The sequence below is a fragment of the Mobula hypostoma genome, chromosome 5, assembly GCF_963921235.1.
Source record: "Mobula hypostoma chromosome 5, sMobHyp1.1, whole genome shotgun sequence".
Lineage (NCBI taxonomy): Eukaryota > Metazoa > Chordata > Chondrichthyes > Myliobatiformes > Myliobatidae > Mobula > Mobula hypostoma.
This window is the reverse complement of record NC_086101.1, coordinates 110,100,089-110,127,177: the sequence shown is the minus strand read 5'-3', so window position 1 is coordinate 110,127,177 and position 27,089 is coordinate 110,100,089. Positions and strand designations below refer to the sequence as shown.

Below are 27,089 nucleotides of genomic sequence, written 5' to 3'. Positions count from 1 at the left end.
CCAGCTCTTGGGCTCCATCACCCCTCGGGACATTTCCCTTGCTCTTGCCCCACCCGCCGCTCTCTACACTTGGGTCGGCTTGTGCGGCCAAAGTGGGGAGTGAGGTGAATTCTCCTGTACTGAGGTTGAGTTGGTGACGGGAGAGTCAGTGAAGCGGGAAAGCAGCACCTCAAACGAGTGAGGCGCAGGTTGGAGCAGGAGGCGGGAGTTCTGATAAATGTTGTGTCTCCACACGTATTGCAGAGTTCAAAAGTTCTGAAGCCCGAAAGAGACACTTTTTGCAAATTATTGGGAGGAAATTGATTAGTTAGTTAGTTGATTGGCAGCAGCCAGAAACAGAAGTTAGGAGCCTGCAAACAGCCATTGATTCTTGCCAAACAATCGCTTAACATTAGAATATAAATGTAGAGGTGCCTTTGCGTGACAGGGAGATAAAATCCAGAATTAAAAAGTCTATTTGATCACCGTGGCAACTAAGTTGGGAAAAAGAAAACGAAGGACGGCATTTATATAAAAATCGGAGGATGGCGGGAACTTAACTAGGAGATCGGTATAAGATGACCCAAGAAGTTATACTGACAGGTTTATGAATTGGACATACTCTTAAATAGTTTCTTTATTGAGTTACAGCCTGGGATGCACCATTCCAGTCGTTCGAGACGCGCCACTCAACAGCCTCTGATTGAATCCTAGACGAATCACGGGACAATCCAGCTGGGTTGGACAATCCCCTTCTGGGTCACGGGGGTGAACGTCGAAGCTAAATACGGACATCGACGTCAGAATCATGCGTATTAATTCTGTTCAGAAACCATGATGGGAATCATAGGCCTCCAAGTGCTGTCCAAGATGAACCTGAGGTGAGGCACACCACTGGTTATCAACTTCCGTGCAGTATATGACCCATCTACAGCTACTCTTTGCCTTCTGTGGGCAAGCCAATTCTGGATCCACAAAGCAAGGACCCTTGGATCCCATGCCGACTTACTTTCTCAATAAGCCTTGCATGGAGTACCTTATCAAATGCCTTGCTGAAATCTACATATATTACATCTACGTCTCTACCTCCGTCAATATATCCAGTCAAATCCTCAAGAAATTCAATCAGGCTCGTAAGGCACGACCTACCTTTGACAAAGCCATGCTGACTATTCCTAATCACATTATGCCTCTCCAAATGTTCATAAATCCTGCCTCTCAGGATCTTCTCCATCAATTCACCAACCACTGAAGTAAGACTCTCTGGTCTATAATTTCGTAGGCTATCTCCACTCCCCTTCTTGAATAAGAGAACAACATTTGCAACCCTCCAATCATCCAGAACTTCTCCTGTCCCCATTGATGATGCAAAGATAATTGCCAGAGGCTCAGCAATCTCCTCCCCCACCTTCTGCAGTAGCCTGGGGTACATCTCGTCTGGTCCCAGTGACTTAAAAAACTAGGTACTTTCCAAAAGCTCCAGCACATCCTTTTTCTTAATGTCTATATGTTCAAGTTTTTAGTTGGCTATAAGTCATCCCTACAATTGCCAAGGTCCTTTTCTGTAGTGAATACTGAAGCAGAGTATTTATTAAGTACCTCTGCTATCTCCTCTGGTTCCACAAACACTTTTCCACTGTTACACTTGATTGGTCCTATTCTCTCACATCTTATCCTCTTGCTCTTCACAAACTGTACTTGTAGAATGCCTTGGGTTTTTCCTTAATCCTGCTTGCCAAAGCCTTCTCATGGCCCCTTCTGGTCCTCCCAATTTCATTCTTAAGCTCCTTGCTGCTAGCCTTATAATTTTCTAGATCTCTATCATTACCTAGTTTTTTAAACCTTTTGAAAGCTTTTCTTTTCTTCTTGACTAGATTGTCTATAGCCTTTGTACACCATGGTTCCTATACCTTACTACCATCATTTCCCTGTCTCACTGGAATGTACCTATGCAGAATGCCACACTCATATTCCTGAACATTACCACATTTCTGCCATACATTTCCCTGAGAACATCTGCTCCCCATTTATGCTTCCAAGTTCCTGCCTGATAGCTTCATAGTTCCCCTTACTCCAATTAAACGCTTTCCTGACTTGTCTGTTCCTATCCCTCTCCAATGCTATGGTAAATGAGATAGGATTGTGATCATTATCTCCAAAATGCTCTCCCACTGAGAGATCTGACACCTGACCAGGTTCATTTCCCAGTACCAAATCAAGTATAGCCACTCCTCTTGTAGGCTTAATCTACATATTGTGTCAGAAACCCTTCCTGAACACACCTAACAAACTCCACACCATATAAACCCCTTGCTCTAGGGAGATGCCAGTCAATATTGGGGAAATTAAAATCTCCCATCACGACAACTCTGTTATTATTGCACCATTCCAGAATCTGTCTCCCTATCTATTCCTCAACGTCCCTGCTACTATTGGGTGGTCTATAAAAGGCACCCAGTAGAGTTATTGACCCCTTCCTGTTTCTAACTTCCACCCACAGAGACTCAGTAGACAAACCCTCCATGACTTCCTCCTTTTCTGCAGCCATGACACTATCTCTGATCAGCAGTGCCACGCCCCCAGCTCTTTTGCCTCCCTCTCTGATCTTTCTGAAACATCGAAAGCCTGGCACACTAAGTAACCATTCCTGCCCCTGAGCCATCCAAGTCTCTGTAATGGTCACAACATCATAGCTCCAAATACTGAGCTCATCTGCTTTGTTCATAATGCTCCTTGGATTAAAATAGACTCATCTCAAACCATCGGTCTGAGCGTATCCCTTCTCTATCACCTGCCTATCCTCCCTTTCACACTGTCTCCAAGCTTTCTCTATTTGTGAGCCAACCGCCCCTTCCTCCGCCTCTTCAGTTTGGTTCCCACCCCCCAGAAATTCTAGTTTAAACTCTCCCCAGTAGCCTTAGCAAACCTCCCCACCAGGATATTGGTTCCTCTTGGATTCAAGTGCAACCCGTCCTTTTTGTACAGGTTATACCTGCCCCAACAGAGGTCCCAATGATCCAGAAATCTGAATCCCTGCCCCCTGCTCCAATCACTCAGCCACACATTTATCCTCCACCTCACTCTATTCCTATACTCACTGTCGCGTGGCACAGGCAGTAATCCCAAGATTACTACCCTTGTGGTCCGCTTCTCAGCTTCTTTCCTAACTCCTTCTCTTTTCCTACTAATATGTTCACCTTCCCACTTCAGGATATCATGGACACGATCAGAAGTGTCCCAGACCCTGGCACCTGGGAGGCAAACTACTATCCAAGTTTGTTTCCTATGTCCCCAGAATCGCCTGTCTGACCCCCTAACTATAGAGATCCCCAATCACTGCTTCCACCCTCATCCTTTCCCTACAGTTCTGAGCCAAAGGACCAGACTCTGTGCCAGAGGCATGACCACTGTTGCTTCCCCCGGGAAGGTCACTCCCTCCCCCCAACAGTACTCAAACAGGAGTACTTAGTGCTAAGGGGGACAGCCACAGGGGTACTCTCTGGTAGCTGACTCACCCTTCCCTCTCCTGACTGTTACCAAGTTATCTGTCTCCCCAGGCCCCAGAGTGACTACCTGCCTCTCGTTCCTCTCTATCACCTCCTCATGTTAAGAAGGGAGGAAGACAGAAAGAAAGGAAGTGATACACCAGCTAGCCTAACTTCAGTGTTTGGGAAAGTGCTGGAGTCCATTATTAAGGGCAAGGTTTCAGGGTACTTGGAGACTAATGATAAAATAAGTCAAAGTCAGTATGGTTTCTGCAAAGGGAAATCTTACTAGACAAATCAGTTAAATTTTTTTGAGGAAGTAACAAGCAGGGTGGATAAAGGAGAGGCAGTGGATTTCATTTACTAAAATTTTCTGAAAGCATTTGCTACAGTGTCTCAAATGAGGCTGGTTAGCAAGATATGGCCCTTGTGGCTACGGGGGTCAGGGGGTATGGAGGGAAGGCTGGTGCGGGGTTCTGAGTTGGATGATCAGCCATGATCATAATAAATGGCGGTGCAGGCTCGAAGGGCCGAATGGCCTACTCCTGCACCTATTTTCTATGTTTCTATGTTTCTATAAACTATGGTGTTACAGGAAATATATTGGCTGGATAGAGGAATGGCTGACAGGCAGGAGGCAGCGAGTGGGAATAAAGGGGCCTTTTCTAGTTGGCTGCCAGTGACTAGTGGTGTTCCTCAGGGGTCAGTATTGACACCGCTACTTTTCACCTTGTTTGTCAATGATTTAGATAGTAAATTGACGGCTTTCTGGAAAAGTTTGTGGATGATACAAAGATAGTTGGAGGGGTAGGTAGTGCTGAGGAAGCAATGCAATTGCAGCAGGACTTAGACCAATTGGAAGAATGGGCAAAAATGTTGCCGATGGAATACAGTGTTGGGAATAATAGTGTTGTGATAATGCATTTTGGTAAAAGGAACAAAAGTGTAGACTATTATCTAAATGGGAAGGAAATTCAAACATCAGAGGTGCAAAGCGACTTGGAAGCCTTCGTGCAAGACTCCCAGAAGGTTAATTCACAGGCTGAGTCAGCAGTAAAGAAGACAAATGCAACTTCGGCATTTATTTCAAAGGAATAGAATATAAAGACAAGGAAATAATGCTGAGCTTTTATAAGACACTGGTCAGGCCACAATTGGAGTATTGTCTACAGTTTTGGGCCCCTTATCTTAGAAAGGATGTATTGTCACAGGAGAGAGTACAGAAGTGGCTCAAGAGGATCATTCGGGGAATGAAGGGGTTAAGATCTGAGGAGGGTTTGGTAGCTTTAGGCTTGTATTCACTGGTATTTGGAAGAATGCATGGGGATCTCAATGTTGCTTAAGGTGAATGTGCAGAGGATGTTCTCTCTGGTGGGGCTACCCAGAGTTAGTGGGCACAGCTTAAAATTGAGGGGTGACCTTTTATGACAGAAGTAAGGAGGAACTTTTTTTAGCCAAAGAGTGGTGAAACTGTGGAATGCTCTGCCGCAGACTGTGGTAGAGGCCACGTCCATAAGTATATTTAAAGCAGAAGTTGATAGATTCCTGCTCTGTCAGGGCATTGAGAGATAAGGTGGAAGGGCAGGTGTATGGGGTTGAATGGGATCCGGGATCAGCCATGATGAAATGGTGGAGTGGACTTGATGAGCTGAATGGTCTTTTGGTCTTATGATACTAGCATCTGTAGGAAATGTACTGATCAAGAACTTGTGCCACAAATATTGTTCGAATGACGGGAAGAGGAGCAAAGGAACCATCTAATTGTTAAATTGTGATCTTTGGGATAGATGGAGTTTAACCTGGAAATTTTATTAGGATATGACTCCAATTGTAATGTGTGCATAAATGTGTATTTGACTTTCTAAAAAGCATTAGACTTTTTGATACTATTTGAGTTTTTGGGAGGGGGCGTGGTTATACTTCCCGGCTCCTGCTTTACACTCCCATTCAGCAGGTGGTGATAATACACCCTATGTTGGTCTGCCAATCACCATCAAATTTTACAGGATGAAGAAAAAGACCGGCCATTGTGGGAGTGTGGAAGACACGACCAGCACGTTGGAAGTTCAAGAGTGTCGGGGGCAGAGATTGATGGAGTTGCCATCACTAGGGAGAAGGTTATTGGGAAACTGACAGTTCTGAAATGAGATAAGTCACCTGGACCAGATGATCTTCACCCCAGGGTTCTGAAAGAGGTGGCTGAAGAGATTGTTGAGGCATTAGTAATGATCTTTCAATAATCAATGGATTCTGGCCAGGTTCCGGTAGACTGGAACATTGCAAATATCACTCTATTCTTCAGGGAGGAAAGTGAAAAGAAAAGAAATTATAGGCTAGTTTGTCTGATTTTAGTGATTGGGAAGATGCTGAAATTAATTAGTACAGATGTAGATTAAAGGCACTTGGAGGCACATGATAAAATATGCTAAAGTCAGCATTGGTTCGTTCAGGGGAAATCTTGTCTGTCAAATTTGTTTGAGAAAACAACAAGCAAAGTAAACAAAAGAGAATCAGTGGATGTCGCATACTTTGAGTGTCAGAAGGCCTTTGACAAGGTGCCACATGTGAGGCTGCATAACAAGTTAAGAGATGATGGTAATACAGGAAAGATACTAGCATGCATTAAACATTGGCTGATGGGCAGAAGGCAAACATTGGGAATAAAAGGGGCCTTTCCTTGAGACTAGTGGTTTTCCGTAGGGGTCTGTGTTGGGACCACTTCTTTTTACATTCATCATCAATGATTAGGATGAGTTTGTGGCTAAGTTTCCAGACGGTATGAAGATAGGTGGAGGGGTTGGTGATTTTGATGAAGCAGAGATGCTAAGTCATTGTAGACAGACTAGAAAAATGGGCAAAGTAGTGGCAGATGGAATAGGCCCAGAACTGTTCCTACTGACAAGAGAAGGGACAAAGGTGGCCTACTAGCACCTCAAAACCAGTTGCTTCGGGGAGGTGTGGCTCATCAGCCTTGGACAGCAGCCTGCCCATCAGAAGGAAAACTCTGATTTTAATCATCTGCTGCCTTGCAGTCTTACCCATCCACGGGAAAGGCTTAAGGAGTAAACCTTGAGGAAGAAATCCAGAGCTGGGTTCCCTACAGCAGCTTGATGTTGTTTACAACTTCACTCTGGCAACCTCTGCAATGACACAGGTGCCAAGCTGTATCAGCACTTGCCCTTCCCTTGGACTACATCAGTGACGTGGAGAGGGGGATCCCGCTGCATGGGCAACAGCCGGTTCTTCAAATCTTCCCACCCAGTCTTGTGCCCTGGAGAGGACACAGTCCACCAGAGGGCAAACCCATGATCCCCTGGGATTGACGGCTGCCTACAATCTGCGATGAGAGATGCAAATGCGATGCTAGTATTCTTTAGAGAGGACTTGAACAGAAAAGGAAGGATGTAATGTTGAGGTTTTATAAAGCATTGGTGATGTTCCTGTGGTGAGGGAGTCAAAAAACTAAGGTACATAGCCTCAGATTGGAGGAACATCCATTTAGAACAATGAAAATGAGCAAATATTTTTAGACAGAAAGTGTTGAATCTGTGGAAAATGTTGCACAGGCAGCTTTAAGGCACAGGTTGCTAGATTTGTGGTTAGTCAGGGCATGAAGGGAATCGGGAAGAAGGCAGGATGTTGGGACTGAGACTGAAATGGTTCAGCCATGATGCATTGGGGGGAGCTGACTCAACGGGAGAAATGGCTCAATTCTGCTCCGATATCATACATGTAAGATCTCACCCAACACCACAGTGAGCTGTGGGCTGCATCACAGCAGAGTGCACCTGAGAAGCACAGTATGCAAAATCTTCCTTCAGTCCTGCTCAGAGTCAAAGTCAATGTCAAGGCCAAAGTCACGTTTACTGTCAGATGAGCAACTTCACGTGTGCACAGACACAATGAGAAACTGACTCACAGCAGCATCACACACACGTAGCATCAGATAAGCAGCACGCTCAAGCAAAACATTTATTATACACACATAATATGCAAATCGTTAGAAAGTGAAGTCTATTTCAGTGCAAAGTCACAGGTGGCAAAATGTCGCTGAGCTCTGGTGATGAGGGTTGTGGCGGTTGGTTCAGGAACCTAATGGTTGAATGGAAGTAGGTCTTCTTTAACTCAGTGATGTGGGATCTTACGCTTCTGTACGTCCTGTCTGTGAGCAGCTGGCATGCTCTGGGTGCTGGGATGGATGTTGCCTTCTTGAAGCGGCCCCTCCTGTAGACTTTACCGATGGTGGGGAGGGATGGGTCTGGGATGTACAGAATGACATCGCACGATAGACAGGTGGAACAGGGGAGGGAGGACAAGCTGGAAGGTGAAACTTGAAGTTAGGTGAGTAGAAAAGGGAAGGGGCTGGAGGAGAAGGAACCAGATAGGAGAGGAGAATAGACCACGGGAGAAAGGGAACAAGGAGGGGCACAGGGGGAATTGATAGGCAGGTGAGTAGAAAGGGGTAGGAGGCCACAGTGGGGAATAGTAGAGGGGAAACAGAGAGAAAAAAAAATACCAAAATGAGAAATTCTTCTCCATGCCATCAGGTTAGAAGCTCCCTAGACTGTATAGGATGGAGGAGCAAAACCTCCTAAGTGTGGCCTCATCATAGCAAATGCGGAGATAGTTGGAAGGGGAATGGGGTTAGGAATTAAAATGGTTAACCACAGATGGAGTGGAGTTGCTGGTGAAAATGGTCTGCAAATTTAACCCCCGGTCTCACCACGATGTTGATGAGGTTGCATCGAATAGAAGAGCCCAGCAGATTTGCAGGTGAAGTGTGGCCTGAACTGTAAGGGCTATATGGGTCCCTGACTCGAGGCTAGACAGGAAGTGAGTTGACGGATGTGGCATTTCTTTCACTTGCACAACATGTGACAGGAGGGCAGGAGGCAGATTAATAGGGAGGGATGAATAGACAGGAAATCATGGAGTGAGCGAGCCCTGCGAAGAGTGGAGAGTGAGGGTGAGGAGATAAAGATGCATATGGCAGCTGGATCCCGTTGAAGATGATGGAAGTCTGCAGAACTTTGTGTTGGATGTGGAGGCGAATGTGGTGATAAGTGAGGACATGTGGAACTCTATCTCTGTTAAGGCTGCTGGAAGGTGGTGTAAGCACGGATATCCGGGAAATCGTGGAGATATGGGTGATGGCAACGTCAATGGTGGTGTAAGTGAAACTCAATTCAATTCAGTTCAGGAAACTTTATTGTCATTCTAACCATACATCAGCTCTGTAGGGCAGAATAAGACAGTGTTTCTCAGGAGCAGTGCAATCATAACATAACAAACGCAACACTAAATAATAAACATAACAATAAATAGTAAAACCCAACAGCCACATGTCAGTTAAAATCAAGTTTAAGTGTCCAGTGCAAGTTAAAAGTGTCCAAAGCAGAGTCAGGTAAAGCAGCTATTTAGCAGTCTGACTGTCTGTGGGACGAAGCTGTTTAGTAGCCTTGTGGTTTTAGTTTTGATGCTCCTGTAATGTTTGCCTGATGACAGAAGAACAAACAGTTCATGGAGAGGGTGTGAGGGGTCTTTAATGATGTACCGGGTCTTTTGAAGACATCGACTCTGAAAGAGGTCTTGGACAGAAGGTAGGGAGAGCCCAATAACCTTCTCTGCTCCCCTAACCACCCTCTGCAAGGCTTTTATGTCGCCAGCACTGCAGCTGGAGTACCAGGTTGTGATGCAAAAGGTCAGCTCACTCTCAACCAGGCCTCTGTAGAATGTAGTTAAGATGTTAGTGGGGAGTGATGCTTGTTTAAGCTTCCTCAGAAAGTGCAATCTCTGCTGGGTCTGTTTCACAATCCCAGTGGTGTTCCTGGACCAGGTGAGATTGTCCAAGATCTGCACCCCGAGAAACTTGATGTTTTCCACTCTCTCCACTGTGGAGCCGCTGATGCTGAGGGGTGCATGCTCAGGCTGAGACTGTCTGAAATCGACGATCATCTCCAGTTTGAGAATGAAGACATCTCTGATGTCCTGGAAAGGAAAGCCTCATCCTGGGAACAGATGGGATGGACAAAGTATAGACAGCATAGACGAGGGAACTGAGGAAGGGCAATAGCATTTTTACAGCAGACTGGGTGGGGAGAGGTGTAGTCAAGAGTATAAACTCCAAACTAATGGCGTGAACATCGATATCTCCTTCCAGTATTTTTCCCTCGCCCTTCCCTCTATTCCCTAATCTAGCCTGTAACCTCTTCGCCTCACCAGCGCAAAAACATCCCCCGGCTGCACTCATTCTTCCCTATCCCTCATGGCCCACACTCCTCTCCTATATCAGGTTCCTTGTTCTCCAGCCCTATAGGTTTCACACCCTCCTGGCCTCAATATCACTTCTAACTAGTCCTCTTTCCCATCCCCCCCTTCTGGCACCATCCGCTTCATCCCCAGTCCGGAAGAAGGGTTTCAGCTTGGAATTGTAACCGTGTATTCATTTCGATTGATGCTGCTTGACCTGCAGGCTTCCTCCAGCATTCTGTGCGTGTTCCTCTGGATTTCCCATGACTTTAAAAACACCTTGCGTTTATGGCATTGCACTATTAATATATTCATCAACAAAACTAAAGAGGAAATTTTCAAAATAGTTGCCAACATCACTGAACAATATTGGTCATCCAAGCTATGAAAATATCCTGCATATTTGGAAATTAGTTCTAGGGTTTTATTACACAGGTAACACTGAGGTGTTGCACATAAACCATAAATACCCAGAAGAGATAGGAACACTATGATGCTTAGACTGGCCCCTGTCCCTGCTGCTTTGAGTTCTGTCACTGTGACGTGATCTCATTTTGCATTGATAAGTGATCTTCTGTTTCACCCAGTGCCCGGACCAAGGTTAAACTGCCAGTCCTGAAGCCATCTGGGAGAATTAATTCTCAGAGTTGGCTTTCCTGGAATGTCTCCTTCTTCAATCCCTGACTGTAGGCATCTGTAAACAGGCAGATGGATTTTTCGGTGTGAACTGAACCAGCAGAAATGTTGCAACAGGTATTCAGGACATCTGCTTATCCAAGCAGGTGACAGCCAAAGAATAGTGTGCAAAAGTCTTAGACTATATATATAGTGTAGCTAGGGAGACTATGATATTTGTGCAACACTGTATTTGTCAACCTGGAGTGAATATAGAACCTAGAAAATTACAGCACATTACAGGCCCTTTGACCCACAATGTTGTGCTGACCATGTAACCTACTCTAGAGACTGCTTAGAATTACCCTAGCGCATAGCCCTCTATTTTTCTAAGCTCCATTCACCTACCTAAGAGGATCTTAAAAGACCCTATTGTATCTGCTTCCACCACCATTGCAGCAGTGCATTCCACACACCCAGCACACTCTGTGTGAAAGACTTACCCCTGACATCCCTTTGGTACCTATTTCCAAGCACCTTAAAATTATGCCTCCCATGTTAGCCACTTCAGCACTAGAAAAAAGCCTCTGACTATCCACACGATCAATGCCCCCCAACATCTTATACACCTCTATCAGGTCACCTCTCATCCTCCATTGCACCAAGGAGAAAAGTCCAAGTACACTCAACTTATTCTTATAAATTGATGGCTTTCTTGAAAAGTTTTGAATGATACGAAGATAGCTGGAGGGGTAGGTAGCGCTGTGAAAAAAAAGCAATTGCAACAGGACTTGGACAAATTGGAAGAATGGACAAAAAAGTGGCAGATGGAATTTTGTGTTGGGATATATACGATAATGCATTTTGGGAAAAGGAATGATTTTGCAAACTATTATCTAAATGGGGAGGAAACATCAGAGGTATAAACGGACTTAGGAGTCCTCATGCAAGACTTCCAGAAATGTAATTCTGTGGTCAAAAAGACAAAGGCAATGTTGCTGTTTATTTAAAGGGAAATATAATATAAAACAAGCAGATAATACTGAAGGTTTATAAGACACTAGTCAGGCCTCACTTGGAGTATTGTCAACAGTTTAGGGCCCCTTATCTCAGAAAGAATGTATTTTCAGTGGAGAGAGTCCATACGAGGTTCACAAGGATGATTTCTGGAAGGAAGGAGTTAACGTGTGAGGAGGGTTTGACAGCTTTGGGCCTGTACTCACTAGAATTTTGAAGAATGCATGGGAATCTCATTGAAACCTACTGAATGTTGAAAGTACTAGATAAGGTGAATGTGGAGATGATCTGCCCTCTCATGGGGATATCCAGAACTAGAGGGCACAGCCTTAATATTGAGTGGCAACCTTTCACAACAAATGTAAGGAGGAATTATTTAAAGTGGAAGTTGATAGATTCCTAATTGGTCAGAGCATCAAGGGATATCGTGAGGGAGCAGGTGTATGGGGTCGAATGGGATCTGGATCAGCCAGGATGAAATGGCAGAGTGGACTCAATGGGCTGAATGGCCTAACTCTGCTCCGATATCTTATGATCGTACAATACCAGCGTCTGTATGCAGTGCACTGATCAGGAATTGGTGCCATATATGTTGCTTGAATGCAGTTCCAAAGAGGAGTGAAAGAAACTTCAGATTGCTAAATTGAAATCCTTGGGACAGAGGAGATTAAGCTGGAAATTTTATTAGGATATGACTCCTAGCGTAATATGCATATGAGTGTGCATTTTACTTTCTGAAAAGCATTAGATTTCTTGATATTATTTCAGATATTTTGTGGGAGGCATGTTGGATTTCATACTTCTACTTCCTGTCACATGGGGTGCTGGGAACAGACCCAAATGCAAGACACAGGCACTGAAGTACAAGGAACGGGACTTGACCAGAGTAGGGAAGTGACAGGATTCTGGCAAAGAGCAGGGACGAGAACGCAGACGGGCTAGGGAAAGCAGGACCAGAACTAGGAACCATGGACTAGGAGACAAGGCTTGGATTCCAAGCCCGAGACTGGACTAGGCAGTAGAAGTGAGTGGGAAGTTGGATGATTGGGAAGCTTTTAAAATCCAACAAAAGGCAACTGAAAAGCTTTTCGAAGGGAATAGATTAAATATGAGGACAACCTGCCAATAACATAAAGCAGGGTACTAAAAGATTTTTCTTAGGTATATAAACAGTAAAAAAGATGTGAGAGTATTGGACCACTGGAAAATGATGCTGGTGAAGTAGTATTGGGGGACAAAGAAATGGCAGGTAAACTAAATGGGTACTTTGCATCAGTCTTCACTGTGGAAGACACTAGCAGTGTTCCAGAGGTCCGTGAGTGTCAACAATCTGGAGTTAGTGTCATTGCTATTACTTTCTGAAAAGCATTAGACTTCTTGATATTACTTGAGATATTTTGGAGGTGGAATAGTGAATTTCATACTTCTACTTCCTGTCTCTTTGTTTTACACTCCCATTCAGCTGGTGGCAGTAATGCACCTTATTTCGCTCTGTCACCACCATCAAACTTTACAAGATAAATAGGAGCATAAGAAGAATGACCATTGTGGGAGTATGGTAGACATTACCATACGCTGGAAGTTCAAGAGTATCAGGGGCAGTAGGTGGTGAATTTGTCATTACTAGGGAGAAGTTTTTTGGGAAACTGAAAGTTCTGAAGTGAGATAAGTCACCTGGACCAGATGATCTTCACCCCAGTGTTCTGAAAGAGGTGGCTGAGGAGATTGTTGAGGCTTAGTAATGATCTTATAAGAATCAATGGATTCTGGCAAGGTTCCAGTGGACTGGAAAATTGCAAATATCTCTCCACTCTTCAAGAAGGGAGCAAGACAAAAGAAAGAAAATTATTGGCAAGTTACTCTGTTTGCAGTGATTGTGAAGATGTTGGAGTCAATTATTAAAGTTATGGTTTTAGAGAATGTGACGCCACATGATGTAATAGGACAAAGTTAGCATGATTTTACTTCAGGGTAAGTGTTCCCTATTTGAATTCTTTGAGAAAACAACAAGCAGAATAAACAAAAGAGAATCAATGGATGTTATGTACTTCGATTTTCAGAAAGCCTTTCTCAATGTGCCATACATGAGGTTGCTTAGCAATTTAAAAACCAATGATATTACAGGAAAGATACTAGCTTGGATAAAACATTGGCTGATAGGCTGAAGGCAAAGATTGGGAATAAAAGGAGACTTTTAAGTTGGCCGCCTGGAGATTAGTGGCATTCCACAGGGGTCTGTGTTGGGACGACTTCTTTTAACATTAAACGTCAATCATTTGGATGACAGAAATAATGAATTTGTGCCTAAGTTTGTTACAAAGACAGCCAAAGGGACAGGCAGATTTGAGGAAGCAGAGATGCTATGTCATTTTAGACAGACTAGGAGAATGGGCAAAGTAGTGGCTGATAGAATATGGTGTCAGGAAGTGTGTGGTCATGCACTTTCTTAGATGAAATAAAAGCAGATACTATTTTTAACTGATCAAAAAAGTCAAAGTTCTGAGCAGCAAAGGGACCTGGGAATCCTCGTGCAGGATTTCCTAAAGGCTAATTTGCACATTAATCTGTGGTGAGAAAGGCAAATGCAATGCTAGCATTCTTTTGAGAATAGAGAAAGAAGGATGTAATGTTAAGAATTAATGTTAAAGAACTTAATGTGTGCACAAATACAATGGAAAAACTGGTTCACAGCCGCATCGCACACACGTAGCATCAGAAAAGTAGCATGCACAAGCAAAATATTTATTGTACACAAATTGTATACAATTCGTTAGAAAGTGAAGTCTATTTCAGTGCAAAGTCACAGTTGGCTAAATGTCGCTGAGCTCTGGTGATGAGGGTTGTGGCGGTTGGTTCAGGAACCTAATGGTTGAATGGAAGTAGGTCTTCTTTAACTCAGTGATATGGGACCTTACGCTTCTGTACCTCCTGTCTGTGAGCAGCTGGCATGCCCTGGGTGCTGCGGATATTCAATGATGGATGTTGCCTTCTTGAAGCGGCCCCTCCTGTAGACTTTACTGATGGTGCGTAGTGATGGGCCTGTGATGTACAGAATGACATCGCACGATAGACAGGTGGGGGTAGGCGAGAACGCTGAACTGAAAGGTGGAAGGTGAAGCAAGGTGGGTGGAAAAGGTAAACGGCTGGAGAGGTAATAACCTGATATGAGATGAGAATGGACCATGGGAGAAGGGGAAGGAGGAGAGGCACGGGGGGAATTGATTGGCAGGTGTGTAGAAGGGGTAGGCTGCCACAGTGGGGAATAAAAGAGGGAAAAGGGCGAGAAAAAAATTACCAGATGGAGAAATCACTTTCCATGCCATCAGCTTATAAGCTACGTAGACGGAATATGATGTGTTGCTTCTCCATCCTGAGGGTGGCCTGACATAGCAAATGTGGAGACAGTTGGAAAGGGAATGGGGATAGGAATTAGAATGGTTAAACACAGATGGAGAGGAGTTGCTGGTGAAAATGGTCTGCAAATTTATCCCCTGGTCTCACCACGATGTAGATGAAGTTGCATCGAATAGAAGAGCCCAGCAGATTTGCAGGTGAAGTGTGGCCTCAACTACTTGGAGCCCTGACTTGAGGTTAAAGAGGAAGTTGAATTGGCAGATGTAGCATTTCTTTCACTTGCAGGGTATGAGCCAGGAGGGCAGGAACAAGATTAATAGGGAGGGTGGAATAGACACAAAATCATGGAGGAGCGAGCCCTGCGAAAAGTGGAGTGAGGGTGAGGAGATAAAGATGTTTATGGTGGTGGGATCACGGTGAAGATCGTGGAAGCTGTGGAGAACTTTGTGTTGGATATGGAGGTGAATGTGATGATAATGAGGACATGTGGAACTCTATCCAGGCTGAAACTACTGGAAGTGCGGTCATATGGGAAATCGAGGAGATGTGTGTACTGGCAACATCAGCTCAAACCCAATTTGAGAATGAAGACATCTCTGGTGTTCTGGAAAGAAAATCCTCATCCTGGGAACAGGTGTGGTGAACAATGTGCAGATGGTATAGATGAAGGAACTGAGGAAAGGTAATTGCACTTCTACATGAGACCAGGTGGTACGAGCTGAACTCCAAACTAATGGCATGAACATCGATTTCTCCTTCCAGTATTTTCCCTCCATTCCTCACTCTGGCCTCTTACCCCTTCTCATAACGAGACCAATCAACTCCCTCTGGTGCACCCCTTCTTCACTATCCCTCATGGTCCACACTCCTCTCCTTTTTCAGATTCCGTGTTCTCCAGCCGTATAATTTCCAACACCTCCTGTCCTCAACTATCACCTTCTAACAAGTCCTCTTTCCCATCCCCCACCTTTTTATTCTGGCGACATCCCCCTCCTTCTCAGTGCAGAAGAAGGGTTTCAGCCTGAAATTGTAACCGTGTATTCATTTCGATTGATGCATCTTGACCTGCAGAGCTCCTCCAACATTCTGTGCGTGTTCTTCCGGATTTTCAGCAACTTTCAATGCCCTGTGTTTATGGCATTGCACTATTAATATATTCATCAACAAACCTAAAGAGGAAACATTTTAAAATAAATGCCAACATCACTAATCAGTATTGGTCATCTAAGCTATGAAAATATCCCTCATATTAGGAAACTAGTTCTGATGTTTTTATTACATGGATAACAATGAGACGTTGCACAGAAACCATATATCCTTGGAAGAGGTAAGATCACTGGGAAGCTATGATTGGCCTCTGTCCCTTCTGCTTCCATCTCTGTCACTGTGACGTGATCTCACTTTGCATTGACGAGTGATCTGCATTTGACCCGAGTCTGGATCAAGATTAGCCCGTCTGTCCCGACACTGCCTGGGAGAATTCATTCTCAGAGCTGGGTCTCCTGGACTGTCTCCTTCTTCACTCTCCGAGTGTTGGCATCTGGAAACAGGCAAATGGATTTTTGATTGTGAATTCCACCGGCAGAGTTGGTGCGACTGGTAGTTAGGACATCTGCTTATCCAAGCAGGTGACAGCTGAATACTATTGTGCAAAAGTCTTAGGCTCATACATGTACTGTATTTAGAGCGCCTAATCCTTTTGCATTGTACTGTGTTCGTCAACATGGAGCGGAGTGGGAGTTTGTAAATCTATGGGCAGCGAAGGATGTGTGGAATATTGAGAGTGGAGCGTTGTAGGAGGGACATAGTATAGGTGGCAGAGAAGGAGTGCTGGGGTAGCACTGGTGCAGACACACCCAGCCCTGAGACACCAGGCAAGGTCAAGTCTGATTCCAGACAATTGTTTTATTGATCATTATGGAATGTGTCTCTGCTGCTTCCCGATCTTTCCCCCCTGCCTTCCCCTTTTCCTAACAATAATTCCCCTCTCCCTGCCCCCTTCCCACTCTTGGTCCACATTAGAAACCCATTGTAGAATCAGACGTATCACCACTCACTTATATCATGAAATGTGTTTTATTTTTTGGCACAGTAGAGTATAATTCATTAAATTACTACAGCACTGTGCAAAAGCCTCAGGCACAATACTGTGCACCGAGTGCTGATGAGCAGACGGACGTGGTGAGCAATGGTCTGTACCCATCTCTGTGGTGCTGGGAATATGCTGCTGAGCAGCACCCCAGAGAACACAGAGCGGAGTGATTGACTGGAGTACTGTGCAGACGTGACAGGAGAGTTCCTGCACAGGTCTGACAAAGCTTTTCGATGGGAAACCCAGTCTCTATAAAGGAGAGGTTCCACCTAGCCAAGCAGTCATCGTGGGAGCAGTGAGTCAGAGTTGAAGGCTTTGGCCCAAAGGAAGCTTCGGCAAGAACAGGTGGAGTCGAGGTAAGTTCATTCTTTATTCAATTCTGAAGAGGATGTGCTATTCTCACTATCCGATGTAGGATTTCCAGGAGACTCCCTGCCTCCCCAATGGCCACATCTGTGCAGGTGCATCGAGATGCAGCTCCTTAGACACAGTGTTGGGGATCTGGAGCTACAGCTCAATGACCTTCGGCTTGTTGGGGAAAGTGAATCAGTGAAACACAGAAGCTACAGAGGTGTAGTCACCATTTTGAGTACCCCATTTTGAATACTGTTGGGGGAGGGAGGGAATGACCCAGCTTGGGGGAAACAACCACGGCCGTGCCTCTGGCACTGAGTCGGGCCCAGTGACTCAGAAGGGTAGGGAACTGAAGAGGCTGGCAGCAGTAACAAGGGACTCCAGTGCCTGAGATGTTTCTGGATGTGCCCACAGTAACTTGAAAAGGGGGTGTGGGGTGAGCAGCCGGAAGTCGTGGTACAAATTGGTACAAACAACATGGGAAGGAAAAGGGAGGATGTCCTGAAAAAAGATTATAGGGAGTTAGGAAGGAAGCTGGGAAGCAGGACCTCAAGGATAGTAATCTCTGGATCGCCGCCTGTGCCAAGCGACTGTAAGGATAGGAATAGAATGAGGTGGCAGACAAATACGTGACTGAAGAATTTGAGCAGGAGCAGGGGTTGAGATTTCTGGATAATGGGGACCTCTTCTGGGGCAAGTGGGACCTATACAAAAGGAATGTGTTCAACTTGAATCGAAGGGGGACCGATATTCTTGCAGGCAGATTTACAAGAGCTGTTGAGAGCGGTTTACACTAATATGGCAGGGTGGTGGCAACCAGTTTGATAGAGCTGAGGATGAGCCAGCAAGTTTACAAGTAGATGATGGGTGTAAGTTGAATGCAAGGAAGGACAAGCCAATGATTGACTACAAATACAGACAGAGCAAGGAGTTAAATTGTACCACAGAGGCAGAGTTCAAAAGGGTGAAGAATGCAGGACTGAAGCTGTTGTATTTAAATGCCCATCGCATTCAGAATAGGGTGCAGGAACTCGTGGCACAATTAGAGAATGGTCAGTTTGACATTGTGGGCATAACTAAGTCGTGGCTGAAAGAAGGCCATAGCTGGGAGCTTAACATCCAGGGATATACTTTATATCAAAAGGCAGGAAGGCACAGGCAGTGCTGTGGCTCTATTGGAAAGATATGGATTTCCATGTTTAGAAAGAGGTGATATAGGGTCATAGAATGTTGAATCCTTGTGGGTGGAGTTAAGAAATTGCAAGGTTATAAAAAGCATTATTGCAATCATATATAGGCCTCCAATTAGTGGCCAAGATGTGGGGTTGAGATTGCAAAGAGAGTGGGAAAAGGCATATAACAAGCATAATGGTACAATTGTAATGGGGGACTTCAATCTGCAAGTGGATTGGAAAAATCAGAATAGTGTTTGGATCACAAGAGGGGGAATTTGTTCAATGCCCACGAGGTGGCTTTTTAGAGCAGCTTGTGCTTGAGCTTACTCGCTGAAAGGCTATCTTAAATTGGGTGTTGTGTATTAACCCAGATGTTATTAAGCAGCTTAACGTAAAGGAACCTAAGGAGGCAGTGATCATAATATGATTGAATTCAATTTCACTGGGAGAAGCATCACACATGTATCAGTATCGCAATGGAATAAAGGGAATCACAGAAGAATGAGAGAGGAGCTTGCCCAGCTGGATTGGGGGAGGATATTGGTGGGGCACACAGCAGAGCGGAGATGGCTGAAGTTTCTGGGAATGATTCAGAAGGCGCAGGATAGATATGTCCCACAGATGTTCTCACATGGCAGGGGTAGGCAACCTTGACTGATAAGGAAACTTAAGGACTGCATAAAAGACAAGGAAAGGACATATAAGCTAGCAAAAGTGAGTGGAAAGTTGGATGATTAGGAAGCTTTTAAAATCCAACAGAAGTCAAAGCTATCAGAAAGGAAAAGATTAAATATGAGGGCAGAGTATCTAATAACATAAAGCAGGATACCAAAAGTTTTTTCAGATATATAAAGACTAAAAGGGAGGTTAGAGTTGATTTTGGACCACTTGAAAATGAAGCTGGTGAGTTAGTAATGGGGGACAAAGAAATGGCAGATGAATTAAATGGGTACTCTGCATCTGTCTTCACTTTGGAAGACACTAGCAGTGTGCCAGAAGTCCGTGGATGTCAGGCAGCAGGAGTCAGTGCCATTGCTATTACAAAGGAAAAAGTGCTAGGTAAATTCAAAGGCCTTAAGGTGGGTAAATCACATGGGCCAGATGGACTACATCCCAGAGTACTGAGAGTGGATGCATTGGTCATGATCTTTCAAGAACCACTTGATTTCTGCATGGTCCTGGAGGGCTGGAAAATTTCGAATGTCCATCCATTCTTTAAGAAGGGAGAATGACAAAAGAAAGGAAATGATAGGCCAGTTAGCCAAACCTCAGTGGTTGGGAAAGTGTTGGAGTACATTACTAATCTATTAGAGTGCTTTGAGGAAGTACTGACATGGATAGAGGAATGGCTGACAGGCAGGAGGCAGCAACTGGAAATAAAAGAGGCCTTTTCTGCTTGGCTGCCAGTAACTCAAGGTGGTCCTCAGGGAACACACATTTCCAGCATGCTTGATGCTTGAATTTCCAGCATCTGCAGAATTCCTGTTGTTTGTGGTCCTCAGGGGTCAGTTTTGGGACCGCTACTTTTGAAATTGTTTGTGAATGATTTAGATAATGGAATTGATGGCTTTGTGGCACAGTTTGCAGATGATACAAAGATGGCTGGAGAAATGGGTAGTGCTGAGGAAGCAATGTAATTGCAGCAGGACCTAGACAAATTGGAACAGTGAGCAAAAAATGTGGCAGATGAAATACAATGTTGGGAAATGTATGCTAGTGCATTTTGGTAAAAGGAATGATAGTGTGTACTATTATCTAAATGGGGAGAAAATTCAAACAAAAAAAGGCACAAACAGACCTAGGGGTCCTCATGCAGGACGCCCAGAAGGTTAATTCTCTGGTAAAGGCGGCAAGTGAAATGTTGGCATTTATTTCAAGGAGATAATGCTGAGGCTTAAGAAGACACTAGTCAGGCTGCACTTGGACGACTGTCAACAGTTTCGGGCCCCATATCTCAGAAAGAACGTGTTGTCGATGGAAAGAATCTACTGGAGGTTCTTGTGGATAATTCTGAGAATGAAGGGGTTAACACATGAGGAGCGTTTGGCAGCTTTGGGCCGATACTCACTGGGATTTAGAAGAATTCCTGGGGATCTCATTGAAACCTACAGAATGTTCAAATGACTAGACAGGGCGCATGTGGAGAGGATGTTTCCTATGGTGCCTGTATCCAGAACTAGAGGGCACAACCTCAAAATTGAGGGGTGATCCTTCAGAAAAGAGGCAAGGAGGAATTTTTTAGCCAGAGATTTGTAAATCTGTGGAATGCTCAGCCACAGACTGAAGGAGAGGTCAAGTCTGTGGGTGTATTTCAGGCAGAAGGCGATCATTTCCTAATCAGTCAGAGCACCACAGTATATGGCGGTGGGTGGATTGGTGGGATCCAGGATCAGCCATGATGGAATAGCAGAGCAGAATCTATGGGCTGAATAGCCTCATTCTGCTCCTGTATTTTATGGTCTTATGGACACTTAGCAGCTATCATATTAGGTGTAGCTGTACACCTGCTGGTTAATGCAAATATTTAATCAGCCAGTTATGTGGCACAAACTCAATGCAAAAAAAAAAACATGCAAATATATGGAGGCATATGGAAGAATTTAAGGTGGGGGTTATAAGGGAGGCAGGGTTTGAGGGTCGGCACAACACTGTGGGCCGAAGGGCCTGGACTGTGCTGTACTCTTGTATGTTCTATGTTCAATGGTTGAGTTTCAGATGTTGTTCAAACCAAACCTCTGAATGCGGAAGAAATGTGATGGAACTAACTTGGACATTACACTGAGCATCTCCAAAACAGTTGATCTCCTATGAATTACATGCACAACAGTCTCTAGGCTTTACAGAGAATAGTGTGAATAATACATGTCAAATCGTGAGTAGATGTTCTGTGGGTGGAAGCACCTGATTAATGTGAGGGATGAGAGGAGAACGAGCAGTCTGGTTCAAGGTGACAGTGAATGAAATGCCGACACGTTCCAACAGTGGAGTGCAGAAGAGCATCACTGAATGCACAACACACCTAACCTTGAAGTGGTTGGGCAGGATGAGCTGTTTCAAAATGGGAATTTGTTTAACTGTATACACCTGTATGGATATGTGATGATTAATGTGAAATTAAACTTGAAGTCTACACTGGGTTCCACTTTTGCACCAAGTAGAGTGGCCAGTGAGTAAAGAGCAGGATATCACAGGAAAAGGCAATTCGGCCCATGATTTTGTACTGATCTAATAAAACTAGTAATGGTACGGTTAACTAACCTGGCTACATAAAGATATCTCCACTCCCTTCATGTCCCTGGGAGGAGGTGGTTATTTAAAACTGATGCAAAAGTTGGTGCATCTCTGGAATACTTTGCAAAATCTTCTGGAGCATTTCAGAGCGGAAGGGGATGGACTTTCCAACATTTCGATAGAGAGGGTCCTCGCAAATGGCAGGGAAAGTGAGATGAGGCCTGGGGTGCATCTGCTGAAGTTTCGTTGAAAGCTGGGGCTTATTTGAGGGGCCAAGTAGCCTAATCCTGCTGCTGTTTTCCGAAGGGGACCTGAGAGGGATGGATGGGCTCGGCATGCTGAGATTCACCATGGTAGAGTTTTCAGTGAAGGAGGATGGGGTGTTACAAAGTCTGGAACCATCATTCAGAGCCCCAGATTGTGCTCGACTGTGGATGGTACATAAACGGTACACCAAGTCTAATGGGAAGCTGATGTGATTCATTCCATCGGACAAGGATCTGCAAGGACAGAGAAGGCAGGTTACCTGTAACTGGGCTCCTCTTGATCAGGTAAATGCCCGTGGTCCACACCACTGCCAGCAGTACTAGAACCAGCGCTGTCCGGATTATCAGGATGGAGCCGTGGCTCAGGTTCCGCATCTCCTGAGTTACTGAGGTTGCTGTGGGGTCAATGAACCTCCTGTGAGTTGTGATCCAGAGCAGTGACTGATACACAGGAGGAGAGCGTGGAGAGAGCAACCGGTTGTGAAGGACAGGGGTAACACATGGGATCAAGTTTGGAGATTGTGACCCAATGCTACAGGAGAGAGGAGAGTCAGGGGTACTGGGGGTGGGGGGTGGGGGGGGATCCAAATAATCCTGAAGTATTTCCGACTCCGGAGAGTTGTGATTGTGATTCAGCACAGACACAATGTCCCAAGCACGAGGATGTTCCACACCCTGAGGAGAAGGGGACTGACAGACTGGAATGAAATCAGTGTGTCAAACTTTAAGAAGCATCCCAGGGCTTGGAGAGCGGGGACTTGAACTTTATAAGGAAGAATGTGATTAGAAGAACAAAAATCAAGGTCCATTATAGTCCAAATTGACATAGAGTTGATCTGTTAAACTAGTGGTTAGTTTTGTGTTGGATATCTCAAGAAGCAGATGTCTGAAGGGATACAGCTATTCTTGAACCTGGTGGTGTGGGACTTCAGTCCTCTATACCTCCCGCCCTGTGGCAGCTGCCTGAAAATGATATTAAGCAGTTGATTAGATCATTCATCATGGACGTTGCTCGCTGATCAGTAAGTTCACAGAGAAGAGCAGATTCATTAAAAGTGCTGTACAGGTCGATAGGGTGGTTAAGAAAGCATATGGTTGGTAGGCCGTCAAAGGTGAAGGGGAAAGAGTTCAAGAGCCATGGGATTATGTTGCCACACTATAAGTTCTTGATTAGATCACATTCGGAATATCACATTCAGTTCTGGCTACCTCAGTACTGGAAAGATGTGGAGGCATCAGAAAGGCCACAGAGGAGATTTAGAGGGATGGTACCTGTACGAGAGAGCCTTTCCAATGAAGAGAGGTTGAGCGAGCTCATGCTTTTCTCTTTGGAGCAGTGCAGGATGAGAGGTGTCTTAATAGAAAGTCACAAGATGATAAGAGACCTGTATTCAGTGGGCAGACACTGACATTCCCAGGGGTGCAATCCTGAATCAAAGGTGGTGTACTTGTAAAGTGACTGGAGGGAGGTATGGGGTGGGGGATGGATTTTATAGGTAAGTTTGTATTTACAGACAGTTGTGGGTGCATGAAACACCCTGTCAGTGGTGGCGGTAGAGCCACATACATTAGAGACATTTGACAAACTCATAGATAGGGACAGGTGAGGGACGAACCCCCGGAGGTGAGCTTAATGCGGGTGGCAGTCAATCGGTCAGTATGGATGTGATGGACTGACCTCCTGCAGGATGAGAATGTGAAGACGTGAAGCTGGGTTGATGCACAGGGATTAATCGAAACAACCTTCAGACAAGAGCAGAGGTCAGGGTAAGGATTCAGGATTCACCTCTCACGGACAGAAACGTCCCCGAGATGCTTTGCCATCCAACCAGCTGACCATGATCTTCCAAAATTGTCACACGGCAGACATAGGAACCCACTGCCAGAGAGAGATGGGCGGAGCAGTCACTGATATCCTTTCGGAATTATCTACACCAATACCTGAACTATCCAGGCACAGGTGAGGGACGAACCCCCGGAGGTGAGCTTAATGCGGGTGGCAGTCAATCGGTCAGTATGGATGTGATAGACTGAGTGGACTGACCTCCTGCAGGATGAGAATGTGAAAATACGAAGCTGGGTTGATGCACAGGGATTAATTGAAAGAACCTTCAGACAAGAGCAGAGGTCAGGCTAAGGATTCAGGACTCACCTCTCACTGACAGAAACGTCCCTGACATGCTTTGCCATCTAGTCGGCTTCCGATGATCTTCCAAAATTGTCACACGGCAGACATAGAAATTGGAGTCATTTCCTTTCAGCCGATGTAAGCGGATGGAGCCCGTCTTGTCTCGCAATGGGGAGCCCAGGAACTCGATCCGGCCTCGGTATTCCCCGAGTGCGTTGTTTCGTGAAGAATCGAATATCTCTGCACCATGAAAGCCACCAACTCTCCAAGTGATATGAATGTCTCTGGGTGTATAAATGTCCGGGTAAGTGAAGGAACAGGGGAGAATGGCGGACCCATTCTCTGCAGCCTCCTGGTACCCCAGCTGCCTCACCCGGAACTCACGGCTACCGGTCCGTGCTGAGGGAAAAGGGAGCAAACGATAATTTGGGAACTTCCTATCACATTTCATTCGGCAGAAAATCATCCCATAATACTCTCAGCAACAGACAAGTCCCTGCGCTCTGATTAATAAACTAACCTCCGGACTAAATCCTTCCCCTTCCAAATCCATCAAATGCTTACTGAAAACAAGTCCCCATTCCTAACCGCTAGCATCGTCCTCTCTCCAAGCCTGTGGCCACCAATCGGGAATTAGGCAAATCAGACATCAACCGCTGAGCCCCGAGATTACATGTCAGCATCAAACTCACTTTTGGGGTCCTGCCATTCTCAACAAAGACCGTTTAAACTCTTGAATTAGATCACAACGTGTAACACGTAGATGAGAATTTGTTATCTATATATAATCCCGAAGTGCAAACAACCTGTCACAGCCTGAAACTCTCTCTGGGCATATATTTCTAAATATAAAACCTCTGAACCCTTGATTGTAGTCCAGTCTGCAACTCACTCCCGGGCATCTGTGCATTGTTAGGCAAACAATCTGAACACCAGACTAGATTCTGGTCCATACCCAACTCATGGTTAGTTGCTATACTCTATATTAAACTCCCAGATTGTTTCAGAGATCACAGCGTCTAACTCACGTCTGGGAATCTGTATTTCACAACATAAGCTCAATGAACCCCTGGATAAGATTCCACTCACTACTAACTCTCTGGGGTCTCTTGCAGAGAAACACCCGAACCCCTGGATTAGATCCCCGTCTGCATCTCACAGCTAAGTATCACTTAATCGATATATAAACCCACGGAGCGCCGAAGTTACATCCACTTCAGTAGTTGAATCCCGGGGGTCTGTTATCCAACATAATTACATTATACCCGCCCCGACTCCCCTCTCACCACGGACTGTCAGGAATTGTTACGTGTGTGTTCGTGCCTGTGTGTGTCTGTGAGACTCTCGCAGTTTCATCTGCTTCGTCTGCCTGTCTAATTCCTTATTCGGCACAGAGACATGTAAAATCCGTAAACCCGTAGCTTCCTCCATTTACCACTCGTTGCTCCCTCACCTGCAACTCCCCAACCCCAGACAACACCTCCAGCCGCAACAAACTCCACCGTCTCTGAGACAGAGGAAGGGGTTCTCACCTTGAACTGACAGGACGGTCCCAGGACCTGTGTACACTTCCCCCAAGATCACCACACTGCAGAAGTATATGTTGCTGTCCAGTTCTCTGACCCGGAGTAAGCGGATGGAGCCTGTGTTGTCTCTAAATGGTGAACCCAGGAACTTGATCCGGCCTCTGAAATCTTTGTGTGTGTGGTTATTCAGATATCTGAATATACCTGCCGTGTAGTAATTGCGAACTCTCCATCTAACGTCAATGTCTCGGAGTGAGGAGATTTCCGGGCGGGTAAAGGTGCAGGTGAGAGTGACGGGCTCGTTCTCTACGGCCTCGATGTATTTCGGCTGCTCCACCCGGAAGCCATTTCCGCTGCTCCATGCTGAGGGAGAGGGAGGGAGCAAATGGTCATTTGGGAACCTCCACCCACATCTCACCCGGCGGATAATCAGCCCGCAATTCTCTCAGCGCCAGGCAAGTCCCTGCCCTCTGATTGACAGACCGAACTCCAGAACAATTCTTTCTCCTCTCAAACCCGTTAGATCCAAATTGCAACAGACCCGCATTACCAACCACCAGCACCCTGACCCGGCGTGGAGAACTTCACACACTGAATCTGTGAACTCACTCTCTCACCTGCACACTCACTTTCAAGATCTCTTTACAAATCTAGTTGTCAGTAAAATTTCTGTTTGCAGAATTTGACTTGCTTTGCGCATTGGTTGACAGTTTTATGCTTATGTGCCGATTATCATAAATTCCATTGTATTACATTATTACATTATTGTCCTGAAATTCTGAAATATCGTGACATTTACCTACATCGATAGTAAATTTTACGATTCCCTTTCACACTCTGAGCCTAAGACCACCAATGGGGAATCAGGCAACACAGCTTTAAACTCCTGGGCCCAGGGATTAGGTTTCAGAATCTACATACTTCGGGAATGTTATTGACCATATAAACGCATTTAACCCTTGCAATACTATGTGTGTGTGCTCCTGCGTGTGTAGATTCCAGCCTGGCACTAACCCTTCGGATCTGTTATTCACTGTATAAACACCGCAGACCCTTGCATGAGATTCCAGCCTGGAACTAACCCCTGAGGATCTGTCATTCATTGTATAAACACATTAAAACCTTTTACTGGATTCCAACCTGTAACTATCCCCGGGAATCGGTTATGGACTAAAACCCGGATTTCGCACTGTCGCCCTTCGAGCTCTCTCTGCCCGTTCTGTTCTTGCCCTCTCTCCGATCAGCTATACAAGCCGCAACAAATGGTTTCTCTCCAAAAAAAGAAATCCTCCGCCTCCGCAAACCTCCACCTATGACCCCGACGTTAGCAACAGGCCTTTCCCGGATCTTCTGTTCCTCATTTCAACTCTTTATACCCGTTAGCGGGTGGGAAGCACTTCGAGCTGTTCCTAATCTCCTGTGAGGGTGCTAGTCAAATGCAGGCATTTGTTCCTGCAGCCGGGGAAGGCATCACACGGACTAACACTCTCTCTCTGAATTAGAGAGGCGGGACAGGAGGGAGGCCTCTCGAAACGGTGCCGAGGGTTCTGCACCGGAGAGAGTATTCTGGAGGGCGTGTTAGGAGGGGTTGGCTGATGAGAGGAGGGGTGGGGAATGG

At 45.3% G+C, this 27,089-nt stretch overlaps 1 protein-coding gene across 4 annotated transcripts in view; it reads right to left on the bottom strand.

The window, feature by feature from the left end:
• The window catches only part of LOC134346255 (uncharacterized), a 62,074-nt gene that overhangs the window by 34,850 nt on the left and 135 nt on the right, over positions 1 to 27,089 (bottom strand). For 3 of the 4 annotated variants that reach the window (XM_063047589.1, XM_063047590.1, XM_063047591.1), the window contains exons 2-3: positions 25,478 to 25,834; positions 23,970 to 24,344 (exon numbers count right to left, since the gene is read on the bottom strand). In XM_063047589.1, the coding sequence (XP_062903659.1) occupies positions 23,970 to 24,344; positions 25,478 to 25,834 (732 nt within the window). The remainder of the gene's footprint in view (positions 1 to 23,969; positions 24,345 to 25,477; positions 25,835 to 27,089) is intronic. The other variant, XM_063047592.1, reaches the window with a different exon arrangement.